General features: G+C 38.0%; 1 protein-coding gene across 2 annotated transcripts; it reads left to right on the forward strand.

Moving 5' to 3' along the window:
* The first annotated feature begins 168 nt into the window (after positions 1–168).
* On the forward strand, positions 169–12,071 carry LOC139611500 (cytotoxic granule associated RNA binding protein TIA1-like). Of its 2 annotated transcripts, none has more exons than XM_071466231.1 (12): positions 169–383; positions 2,661–2,757; positions 3,275–3,373; positions 5,359–5,413; positions 5,560–5,647; positions 6,240–6,315; positions 6,469–6,574; positions 8,312–8,410; positions 8,499–8,583; positions 8,721–8,859; positions 9,036–9,184; positions 10,061–12,071. In XM_071466231.1, exons 1-12 carry the CDS (start codon positions 358–360, stop codon positions 10,197–10,199), a joined length of 1,158 nt encoding a protein of 385 aa, XP_071322332.1. In that variant the 5' UTR covers positions 169–357; the 3' UTR covers positions 10,200–12,071. The 2 variants fall into 2 exon arrangements, with proteins under 2 accessions (XP_071322332.1, XP_071322334.1); XM_071466233.1 differs by having other exon boundaries at positions 170–383; positions 9,039–9,184.
* Positions 12,072–12,164: the final 93 nt, after the last annotated feature.

Consider the following 12,164-nt stretch of genomic DNA (forward strand, 5'->3'; position numbering starts at 1 on the left):
TAAAAAAATACTCAATTTCCTTCTGAAATGTAAAATTGTTTTTTTTTTTTTTTTTAATTGGAAATACTGAAAGTACTTCTAACATGTACTCAAGTGCAGTACTTGAGTTACTCTGTGTTAAGTAGTGTGTCCAGAAGTTGCCCTTCGCTGAACTATTGCGCATGCGAGTTTCGTGTCGGCCCCGTTGCTCCGCCATCTTTGTCGGCTACCCCATTGTTCACTGTGGAGATAACAGCGGTGCTAATCAGTTCTTACCGCGCTGCAGGATAACTTGACGGTGTCACAAGCAGCTGCCCGCGACAGTCGTGGATTTGCTCTCAGGGTTGCGACTTGTTCTCGGTCAGCAAGTTAAACAGAATGGACGATGACCAGCCCAAAACCCTGTAAGTGTGTGTGTGTGTGTGTGTGTCTGCGTTAACGTTAGCTAACCACTTGTACTCGTCACGTAACAGTCAGTTGTTTCCCAGACCGAACTCCATTCAGAAAACGTTCTTTTCTCTGGCCTGAACATATTGGACGTTTAAATCCATTAAAATTTCCATATTCTCATGTGAATATTCGGTGTACACGATCTAACACGACTAGTAAAATTGAAATACGTTAAGGACCTAACTGTTTGTAAAATTTTCCACGTTGTTTGTCATCACAGCAGGATTTAACGTTAGCTAGCTAATTCCAGAAAAATCCCAAATCTCAATCTAAAAACGCTGCCGTTTAAGGAAGTCAAATGTAAAAGTGGATTTGTTATTCGAGTAAATGCAGTTCGATGTGTTTTATGTGTGCCGAATAAATAAAAGACTTGCAGAGATTAGCCAAACGTATCAGACTGACGATGAGCAGAAGAACATTAAACTGGAAGCATTTTCAGTGGAGTTTGGCGTGTCATCACCTCCTTAACGTTACTTGAACGATAGAATCATCATTGCCTAGGCCTAGAAACGTATTTGTATGGACGGTTTTGTTACCAGCAACCTTGGTAAATGTTACCAAAGGCTAATGCTAGTGTTAATTTTGGTTTTGTGTTATTTTTGTTACCCGCCTAAGATTAACTTAATTCTATTTAAAGCCAGTAGTGAGGTAAAGTAAGGTCAGTAGCTGAGATCTCAGTAATGATAATAATAATACTTAATCCCCAGCTGCTTTCTATATTTGGTTGAAGACCTGATTATTGCATTTAGAATCATTTGCTATAAACAGCTTTGAGATTTCATTGTTTTGAGACATCTGCATTGATTTTAATATCAAAGGTGGATTTGTAATAACTATATGCCAGATTTTAGCTCATTTCACGCTCATTTCTACATATTGCTGCATGTTGGTATGTATTTTATTGTTTGTTTGTGTGTGTGTTGTTTTGGCATTTACACAAACACAGGTCTCATGTCAAAATTCCATAAAACCTCCTGTTGTAGAGCTGCAGCTAACAATTATGTTCATTATCAGTTAAAACTGATGAAACTGATATTTGTTTGCTTGTTTAATTCTTTTGTCTATCAAATGCCAAAAATTTGCAAATAAATCCTGTTATAATTTCCCAAGGTAACACATTCAGATTTCTTGCTTTGTGTGTTCAGTTGTCCATCATCTGAAGACATCTGATTTGCTCTCATGTACGACAAAGAAAAGAATCAAATCCTCACATCTGAGAAGCTAGAAACAGCAAATGTTAAACATTTTTGCTTCAAAAACAAAACAAAAAAGAAACCAAAACAAATAATTATAGGATGATCAAAATAGTTGCAGAGTAATTTTCTGTAATGACTAATTGATTAGGTAATTAACTGTTGCAGCTGTTGTTGTCCATTTTAACACTCAAGGACAGCAGCAGCAGTAAATTATATTCTAGGGAGGCCAGAGAAGAGGAGCAGTCTGGATTATCAAAAACTTAAAGGATTTTAACAATGTTTTTGTAGCTGTGGGGCTGCAGTTTTCCCAAAGTCCATGTTGACACCATATAATTTGATGTATTGTCCAAATATTATATAATCAGTTTACAAGTATACAACAGAGAAAACTATCAAATACTCGCATTGGAGAGGCTGCATCCAGTGAATTCTTTGCATTTTGCTTAAAATGGCTTCTGGCTGACTTGAGAGACTCTGCACAAAAAAAATCCTATGTACCTGTGTGTGTACAAATGGCGAACAAATCTCTTAAATCTTAAAATGATTAAGCTGAACAATAAAACCCCAAAACACAAAGTTATATAGTCAGGCAGGTTAAGTCATTTATTATTCAGAGGTAAATGGATACAAACACAACACAACAATGAGGTGACGAATAAGTAAAAATTGATATGTGGAATTTTAAATGCAGGAGTGTTTGTGTTTAGATTGTGGTATCATTACTAAAGTAAAAGATCTCAGCACTTCTTCCACCACTAATGTTTCTATCAACTTAAAATCACAGCATCTACCTCACAGGCTTACTAAAACCTGCACCACCTATACACAAGGGAGGCAACCTCCCAAGTTCCTGCTTGTATCTGTGCAGAGGCAATTCTGTAAATCAAAACAAACTAAAAACCCTGCCCAGTCCCAGAGCTAGTCATGGATTATCAATTCATGCTTCTCTCCCAGGCTGGATTTTTAAATGAAGTAACATTATCAGTAATTACTACTGTCTGTTTTCTGTCCATGTTTGTTTATATTTGTATTTAGGTATGTGGGGAATCTGTCCCGTGACGTAACAGAGGCCCTCATCCTGGAGTTGTTTGGTCAGATTGGACCCTGCAAGAGCTGTAAAATGATAGTAGATGTGAGTTCACCAGGCATCTTTTTCTTACATGAGAAAATACTGAAACTCTCAAACAACAGTCCTTCTGAAAATTCATAGATAAACACATTGCTTCCTGTTCTTCTAATGTTCATCTTGTTGACCATAACTATCTTTTTCAGTAGTAGAGTGGGACCAGTAGAGGATTTTTGTGGCCAGGGAGTATCTGACTTTGCTTTCACTGTCGGTTACTTGTCTCAGCGTGCACACGTCTGTTTTAAATGTTTTTCTGCTGGTCTATTAATCCCTCTAATATGACTACTTCTACCCAACTTAACTTTCCACTGTTTGAATTTCTTGTTACTTAATCAGCTGTTTTAAATGATGATACCGATTTATCTGCAATTAGCTTAAATCGACACGCTGATGTATCAGCCCTGCTCTATCAAGCAGTGTCACGGCCTCCTGTTTTAATACCAAATGATGATATCATTATATTTGCTAAGACTTGCAAAACAGCCACAGTGACTTAATCTTTTGTGTTTCCTGTACGCTTCAGACAGCAGGTCATGATCCGTACTGCTTTGTGGAGTTCTATGAACATAGACATGCCACTGCCACAATCGCAGCCATGAATGGTCGGAAAATACTGGGTAAGGTAAGCTATCATATCTCCTGGGTGAGTCAACTAGGGCAAGGCTGGGTGGGCATGGTTGAAATGAAGTGGCTGAAAAAAACTTGTCTTATTAAACCTTATCTTACTTCCCTCTTCCACTTCGCTTAATTTGCTTTATTCCCCTGTGCACATTATTCTTGTGTGCACACTCTGAAATGACCGGGGTGGGAACACCAGACACTGATCTCTGTAATCTTACCGCTGTGAAGAATCCTGAGAACATCAAATCTAAACACTCAACAATGTCAGATTTTTGTTTTGTTTGTAACTGTTCAGTGGTTTCTCGCTTTCCTGTGGTGTTAACACATTCCAGCAGAAAGACCACGTCTTAGATCGAAAACACAAAAGCCATTATGTAGACCAAAGTAATCAGAGTCAATTAATTACTAGATTGTTTTGATGTATTCTAGCTTTATGGGTTTTTTTAATTCCTCACATTGGAAGGTGCAGGAGACTTAAGGAAGAAAAGGTGTTGTTGCTTTATTTCTCTACAAAAGGAAAAGAAAGTGTTAGACTTTGTACAGTAACATTCAGACTGATAATAACACATTTATGATTTCATTTAGACCTATTCTCATGTTTTCCACCGGTAATGACTATTTAATTAATATTGATTTTTAGTATAATTGCCATAGTCACTAATATAACAACTTTGTGAACACAAAAAAGATGGTTGCCATTTTAAAGTCTGTTTTGCCCTCTAGGGTTTTTTAAAGTAAAAAAAAAAAAAATCCAAGCTATTGTTTATTGGGCTCTGTGTCAATTAGTTACCCAATTAATCGATCGTTTGGTCTGTGATATGTCAGAAATTTGTGAAAAACATATAACTGAAATATTCAGTTGTCTTGTTTTGTCTGATCTATAAAACATTTATCTAAATATCATAGAAAACCAACACATGAAGCTGCAGCTAAAACAAATGCAGTCTAATACAAGTCCTGCAACAAAACCTCCTTCATGAAGGTTTGATGTTCAGTGTCAGAGCTGTTGATTCAATTGTCTGATCATTTTGGACGATGTAGTTTTGTTTTGTTTTGTCCGGGTGTGCCTAATAAACTGGGAGCTGAGCTACTGCCTTCTGTAGTACTTGCTACTACAGAAATAAACTTTAAAGGCAGATTTTGTACGAGGTTACATTAGAGGTTTAACTTATAGAGTGAGAACTCAGTAAAAATCAGTGTAAATTAAGTTGTTCTTTTACTCAGGTGTAAATAAATTTGTGTTTGGGTTTTTTTTTTTAAATTGTCACTTCATGCTCCATGCTGTCTTTGTTTATAATGAAGATTTTCCTTGAGTGCGTTTACCATCTGTGTATGAATGAATTTACCGTGGCCCTGCTGCTGTGTAATCATGCTACATGTAACATTCTTTGATCTACTTTATCTGATGCTCTTCTGTCCCCCTACATCTTTACTGCTGTGTGTTCTTTTGCAAAGTTATTTCCACATAGAATCCACATAAGAGCAACTTCAAGAAAAATACATTCAGTTGAAAATATTTTATCCTCAACAGGTATTGAAGGACCATTTGAGGAGTATAACAAGTTCGTAAAAATCACTTGTTTGTAAGTCCCTTGTTATTTGGACCTTACTTCCTTCAGTTTTGCTCCAAATTTTTACTAGACTGAGAGTGAAATGTTCCTGATTGTGAAGGTGAAATCTTGATATCCCTTGATATTCTCCACTGTATTTTACTGTTAAATTAATTAATGCAAAGGTATGTAAAATTAGATGATGATCAGTTTGTAGTGGTGGTTTTAAGAACCCAAGTGTGACATACAGAGACCACCTTTATTAAAAAAAGAAAAGGAAAAAAAAAAAGTTCTCAATCACAAAATATGACCTAAGTAAAAGTGGTGTGTGACAAAACCTCTAATCAAAGAAAAAGCACCTTCGTGCCCTCTGCAGCCATACTTCACCTCTCACCTTTGTCCTCTTCCTCGCTCTCTACATCTGTCTCTCTTACAGGAGGTCAAGGTCAACTGGGCCACGACGCCAACCAGCCAAAAGAAAGACACAAGCAGTGAGTAGTTCATCTAAATAGTAAGAAACACCATCACAACGTTGCACAGAGTTAGACTTAACAAATAATTAAAACATTCACTTTATTACAGCGTTCAGTGATTGTATGAGCTATAATGTAAATGTGTTGGTTTGTTTTTTTCTTAGGTCACTTCCATGTCTTTGTTGGAGACCTAAGTCCTGAAATTACCACAGATGACATAAAAGCAGCTTTTGCTCCATTTGGGAAAATATCGTAAGTGTATTCACGTGATTATTAGTCTCTGCATTTCTGTATTTTTATTATTATTTTTATTTTCAACAAATCCCACAAAAAGAAGTGTTAGTCTGGCTCTAATAACTTTCCTGGGGACAATTTTCACTATGAACTCAGAGCAATCAGTCAGAATTTTTTGCGCAAATGTGAATTATTATTATTATTATTATTATTATTATTATTATTATTATTATTATTGTTAATTTAATCTGTTAACTCCAACATTATACATTAACATTATATTATACTGTTTGTTCATGATATACTACAGTATGTTTTCAATAAAATAAATGCAACAACCAATGTAACAACCAAAGTCAATGATGAATTGATCGTACCAATCCAGTATTGTGTGAATCCAGAGCCTGATAAATCTTAAGCTCCACTGTCTCTAATAAAAACACATGAATAAAGCCACCCTCATACACTGGGTCACATGTTCCAAAGCTGAAAGAAAAGAGAGACCCAGTCCAAAGGGTTCTGAGCACAGTGAGACCCAATTCAGTAATAATAATAACGATGATGATGATGATGCATTTCTTGGCTAATGATGTGTTATATTTGTCCACAGGGATTGTCGAGTGGTGAAAGACATGGCCACGGGTAAATCTAAAGGCTATGGCTTTGTCTCCTTCTTCAACAAATGGGTAAGAGTGTCTGTGTGTAAGAGGACTGACAAAATATTGGCAGGTTCTGATCGTTGACTTAGTGGAAGCCAGGGTTCAGAGTAACATGTTTTGTATATATGGTGTGGGTGACTCAGGAGTGTGTGCTCTGTTCCTCCCCCTCTGTGCGATCAGGATGCAGAGAATGCCATACAGCAGATGGGAGGACAATGGTTGGGAGGCAGACAGATCAGGACTAACTGGGCCACAAGGAAGCCTGCTCCTAAGACTACGAATGAACGTAAGTTCACATTGATTAGATATAGATTGACCGATGGACTCGGCTTAACGTGGTGCACGCTTGTTCTTGGCCCTCGGCGAATGCTGTCTGTAATAAATCCATCAGCAGAAGTTTTGTCTCTGCTTCACTCTGGTCCAGACTGAAATATCTCCGGCACAGACGTTATGCTCTCTGCAGGATACATTTTAATAACTTTGGTGATTCTTTAACTTTTCACTGGACGAGCATGCACAGCAGCCCCTTTTTCACTTTTACTGCCACAGGAGCTAAAGCACAGGTGTAAATAATGAAATGAATAATGGCTGATATCCATTTTAGCTGCTTCATTTTCAGGGTCCTGGTATTGTCCGTGCTGACCCACTGCCATTCTCATGGCTTAGTGAGACACCTGACTAGAGCAGAACATTTGCTATTGTTATTACTAAGCCCTGTATGTTTCCTTGATGTCATCATCATCAAACTGCAGATTTGGTTAGGTTGTGTTTTTGGCTTCCATGTGTCATTATTAGTGTTTGCCTTCTTGCAGACACACTGCAGCAGACTAACAAGTTCATAAATCAGCCATTTATTTCTCTGAGCACTGTAAACAATAAATGCTATTCAGTTCAGTTCAGTTCAGTTCAGTTCACAGGAGTAGTAAAATAACTTCTGTGGAAAATAACAAGTTCAGTTGAACAAGGTCCAGCTCCGGCTTTCAGAAGCTGTATAAACACTGAAAAGATGGTGTATGTTCGCATTTAACTGCTGATGTTATCAAAATTATTTTTCATTGCACATATTTTTTAAACACTAGTGAACAGTTTGGGCTGCAAAGATGATTAAATACATGAGGTAAATGACCCTACTTTACAACCTGAAGTCAAACATGTTCCATGACTAAGCACTAAATAAACAGAAGTTTAAAAAAGTGATGAGTTGTAACTGGCTCTTCATGAAATAAGGGAATATAATAATACAAAAGCAAGGCTAAGTGCTGTCCCAAGGCATCACACTCATCCCCTATAGTGAGACTTTTTTTTATATCAAAGTAATTAAATAGTTAACGGTGACGAGTGAACATTAAGCTTAAGCTGAGAGAGAATAAGAATGATCCATTTCTTCTTTATACCAGTTTGATCCCATCCAAACCAAATATCTGTACTTGCTTTAATAGAGTTGTTCACCTACCTGCATGAGAGTTTTACACAGCCAATCGAGTCAAACTGTAATGCATCCAAAGAATGAAATTTATCATTTGACTGCAGGTCTGAAAAGGTGTAAAAAGCATTGAGTTTCCCATTTTAAAAAAAAGGTCTTAAAAGATTATAAAAAACCTTGAATTTCATTTATATTTTACTTAAATATGTTTTTTCTGTGTAAAATTCATATGTGGACCTTAAATTAATTAATTTGTTATTTTTTGGTTCATCAATCCATCAATTCAACCAGTTTCTGTTTCTTAACCAGGTTCATTCATGATTAATTAATGGTTTTATTAGGAATTACAGGAAATAGTGACAAAAATGTGATATAAATATCAATACAGTCATACACCCAGCAAGCACTTAGTAAATAATGCTAGGCCTTAACAGATCCTAACTGGGTTTTGTTTATTCTTCATACTTTGACAGGTTTGAAATTGTCTGTTTGATATTATAATTGATATTACAGAGGTGTTCTACAGAAACTCTGTAACCGCAAATATCTTGAGGATAAATCAAATTAAAACCTGCTATGTTTTTTTTTTTTTTCTCCTAGCAACCAACACCAAGCAGCTGTCCTTTGATGAGGTGGTGAACCAGTCCAGCCCCAGCAACTGCACCGTCTACTGTGGAGGAGTCACAATGGGTCTCACAGGTGAGTCAGATATTGTTTGTCCATGAGATTAAGCTGCAGGTTCGGAAGCTCGCACATGAAATTACAACAAAGTTTCTTTTGTTCACAGAGCAAATTATGAGACAGACCTTCTCACCTTTTGGCCAAATAATGGAAATCCGTGTTTTCCCAGACAAAGGCTACTCATTTGTGAGGTAAAATGACTTCCTGATTGACCTGTCAGGATCGTCAGACGTTTACTTCACGCCATGACTTAAAAAAAAACCTGACACCTGTGTAGGATGATTTGATAACGAATCAATCTAATTTCTACGCTCTTGTCTGTGCGCAGGTTCAACTCCCACGAAGCAGCAGCTCATGCCATTGTTTCCGTCAACGGTACATCCATAGAGGGCTACGTTGTTAAGTGTTACTGGGGCAAAGAAACAACAGACATGGTTAGCCCCATTCAGCAGGTACAGATGCCACAGGTATGAACAAGGATTATCCCCAACACAGAATAGTCTGAAGTCATCACCCTGGACTCCTTATGTTTAACTGAATTCCTGCTTCCTGCTTCTTCATTTGACTGTGAGATCCTATCTGTGCTGCAATGTGAAGCTGCCATTTGATATTCTGCCTCCTAAAATATTACTCTGCATGTCAGCAGAACACGGTGAGCTTCGCAGCGCAGCCCTACAGCCAGTGGGGTCAGTGGTACAGCAACACGCAGCAGATTGGTCAGTATGTGCCCAACGGATGGCAGGTGCCGAGCTATGGAGTCTACGGACAGACCTGGGATCAGCAGGGCTACAAGTGAGTACCACAGGTGATGCCGGATCAAAGGGAGTGCACATGAAAAATATTCCTCCTGCACATGTTGGTACTTTTCATGCAGCCATCTGTTTTTTTTGCTTTTTGTTTTACCCTCCTTCAGCCTGTCTGTCTCTTCATTGCCAGTCTATACTTAAACTGCCTACATGCACATTACTGACTGGGGGCTTTCCATTCAGCTAACAATACTCCTGCTACCGTCACTCAACTTTAGTCTTTAATTTTAGTCTTTCAATGAACGTGTGTATTAGCTTTAGAACTGAAAACATTTCAGTTTAGTTTAGTCAGGAACATGTTTTCTCATTTTCAGTTTTTATGTCTTCATTTCTCATTTTTAGGCCACAGATGTTGACTGTTACTTTTCACTCTGTGTTTACTTTGAAATGCATCAGTGCATGCAGACTGTTGAGTAAGAGTTTGCATTAAAACATGTGCATTCATCTGTCTTTCAAAGGTGTGATGCTGCCCGGTTTAAAAAAACAAACATAAGCATTGTTACAGAGAAGCCACAGCCTACAAATCATATTCTCCAGACGTAGGAGAACATGCTTGTTTGGTACAAGACTCAACTAAAATTGGATCATAATCATTATTAAAAATGCAAAAATGAATCGCAGTATCTGCAAAAATATTAGTATGATTTTTTTTTTTTTTTTTTTTTTTGCTTTTGCATATGGTGCAGCCGGAGCTGGAACATCCTCGATGATGTTGTACCTTGACCCGTCTTTAGGTGACAGGCTGGGGGATGGAGGAGGGAGGACGGGAGGAAGCATAACGATCTGAATGGAAACCACCCACTCTGTGTCTCCTAGTCTGACTCCATGTTTCTAACCGTTCTCATCCTCTCTGCCGTTACAGTCATTTACACGCCGGTGCCGGATGGACAGGGGTGGGTGCCGTGAGCAACGGGGGCATGGTGGAGCCCGGGCAGGGAGTCAACGGGACGATGCTCACCAACCAGGCTGGCATGAGCACCGCCGGCTACCACACCCACTGATCACTGATCACAGTAGCCCTCTCTCTAAGCCTCTGAGGTCACAAGGATGATACTCTGCTGGGGAAGGAGTGCATTAGATGTGCTCTCTCTGTCTGTTACCACACAAAATTATTCTGTTAGGCAGGCTGGTATGTCATCTATCAGCCTCACCAGCCCATAATCTCACCCACTGCCCAAATCTGCAAGTGTAAAACTATCCACTCCAGAACACAGCTATTGCAAATGCACCGTGCATTCCTGGGCCCATTTTATTTTTTGGTGTATTTTTCTAATGCCTGCAGATAACTGGCCAAATGTAAATTATACAACATAGATATTTCTAGCACAGCCACAGTTTAGTTTAAAAGGAAGAAACTCATTTAATCTCTAGGTTTTTTTTTTTTCCAGCCCCTCAGAGCCAAAGAGCAAGGGCAGAGTTTTATACCAATGTTCAACAATCATACAGGGAGGAGAGGCGAGCAACTTAGCCACACCAGATACTCAACAGTCCATAGTAACGCAACGCAACCACAAGACATGTGTTGAGTAAGGGGTGTGATTTTTAGGATTTCTCAATTGGAACATCTCGCTCTCACTGTTGGTCTGTCCACCTGTTACTAAAGTGAAACACAAGTCCGAGCAAGTTCTCAGGGTGTTGTAAAGTCATTCTGTGAAATGTAGGGAATCACTGAATAGACATAGGCAGGTTGAGGGAAAGCAGATGCCACAAAACAAGTAAAAAATTTCAGTGCTCCTTCACTTCATCTCCTGAACGGACTGAACAGACTGAGAGTCCAGTCTGTGGAAACGAAAATGTGTGTGTGCTTATGTGTGTGCATGAACTGATGCTTTTACACACAAGACAATGTCCAGTTCATCTTCCCCTGAAACAGAAAGGACTACGCCACCTTTTTTGCTACAAATATAATAGACAAAGTGTCATTTTCTTTCTCTTTCTTTTTTTTTTTTTTTTTTTTGTTTTGAGCAACTTTAAAATGGTGACATTGTATAAAGAGCTTTTTGCCTTTTTGTTGTTTCATTTCTGGACTGTCTTAAAAAGAAATGTTGCAGTGACACCATTGAATCATGTGACGCGTGAAACCTTTTATGTTTGTTTATAAAGCATTAAGTGGCTGTCAACTGTCAACTTTATTTTTTAAATTAGATTTTCAATATCTCAAATAAATAAATTGCAGGGATTACTGCCACTCTTATCTTACTTATAGGCAGAAAAATATTGCACAATTACTTAAGGTTATCTTTTCACAAAATTTGAAATACTAGGGTCTTTTTTTTTTTTAATGTTTTTGCATTCCACCTTATTTTGTAATTTCATTTGGAAGTCTGTTTTTATGTAAATAACCAAACAGTCTGTTCAATTGTACTGAATCTCTATAAAGACAACATGTTAATAAAGGAAGCGAGCTTATCTGGTTAGGGAAATGGATTCCAGAAACAGCTGTTTGACAGTAGCATCCCTGTCCAGTGCTGGTCCGTGTACAGTAGAGACAGTGCAACATTTGATTCTTCCAGAGGCTTAGAGGACAAGCAGCATTGCTATGCAATGCAAAAGCCTTTAGATTGACAAGTATTACATAATTTATTCTGTTTAAAACCTGAATAGCGATTGTTTTTTTGTAGATTAAGAAACAACCTTATGAGGATCAGATTTTTGCACTGTGGCCACCGTTATCTTAATATAGTTGAAAAATCCATTGTGTTGCCTTATCAGTGAGTTACTTTTAATTTAACCAAAAATCATCCCAGAGTAGGCGGTGCCTAAGAATGTTTTCAACCTTTGTTTTGGCGAGGGAAGTTCTGTTGATGCTTCAGTAACATGGTTTGTGTTTTTGCTTTGTCCCATTAAAATGCTGATGCTTAAAACAGCTCACATTTACACTGTTTGCATCTGATCTTTACAACCATGTGGAAGGTGGAGACACTTATTCACGGCACACTCCATCAGAGAGCATGCTATTATATTCC

The sequence above is a fragment of the Trachinotus anak genome, unplaced genomic scaffold (genome assembly GCF_046630095.1).
Source record: "Trachinotus anak isolate AG129_WGS33_773 ecotype Australia unplaced genomic scaffold, CSIRO_AGI_Tana_v1 ptg000028l, whole genome shotgun sequence".
NCBI classification, from domain to species: Eukaryota; Metazoa; Chordata; class Actinopteri; order Carangiformes; family Carangidae; genus Trachinotus; species Trachinotus anak.

Bases quoted from the DNA above. Each gene is read 5' to 3' on its own strand.
- LOC139611500 (XM_071466231.1), top strand. From the start codon at position 358: ATGGACGATGACCAGCCCAAAACCCT. The intron at 5,414-5,559 runs GTGAGTAGTTCA...TTTTTTTCTTAG, and splicing joins CCAAAAGAAAGACACAAGCA to GTCACTTCCATGTCTTTGTT. The intron at 8,411-8,498 runs GTGAGTCAGATA...TTTTGTTCACAG, and splicing joins AGTCACAATGGGTCTCACAG to AGCAAATTATGAGACAGACC.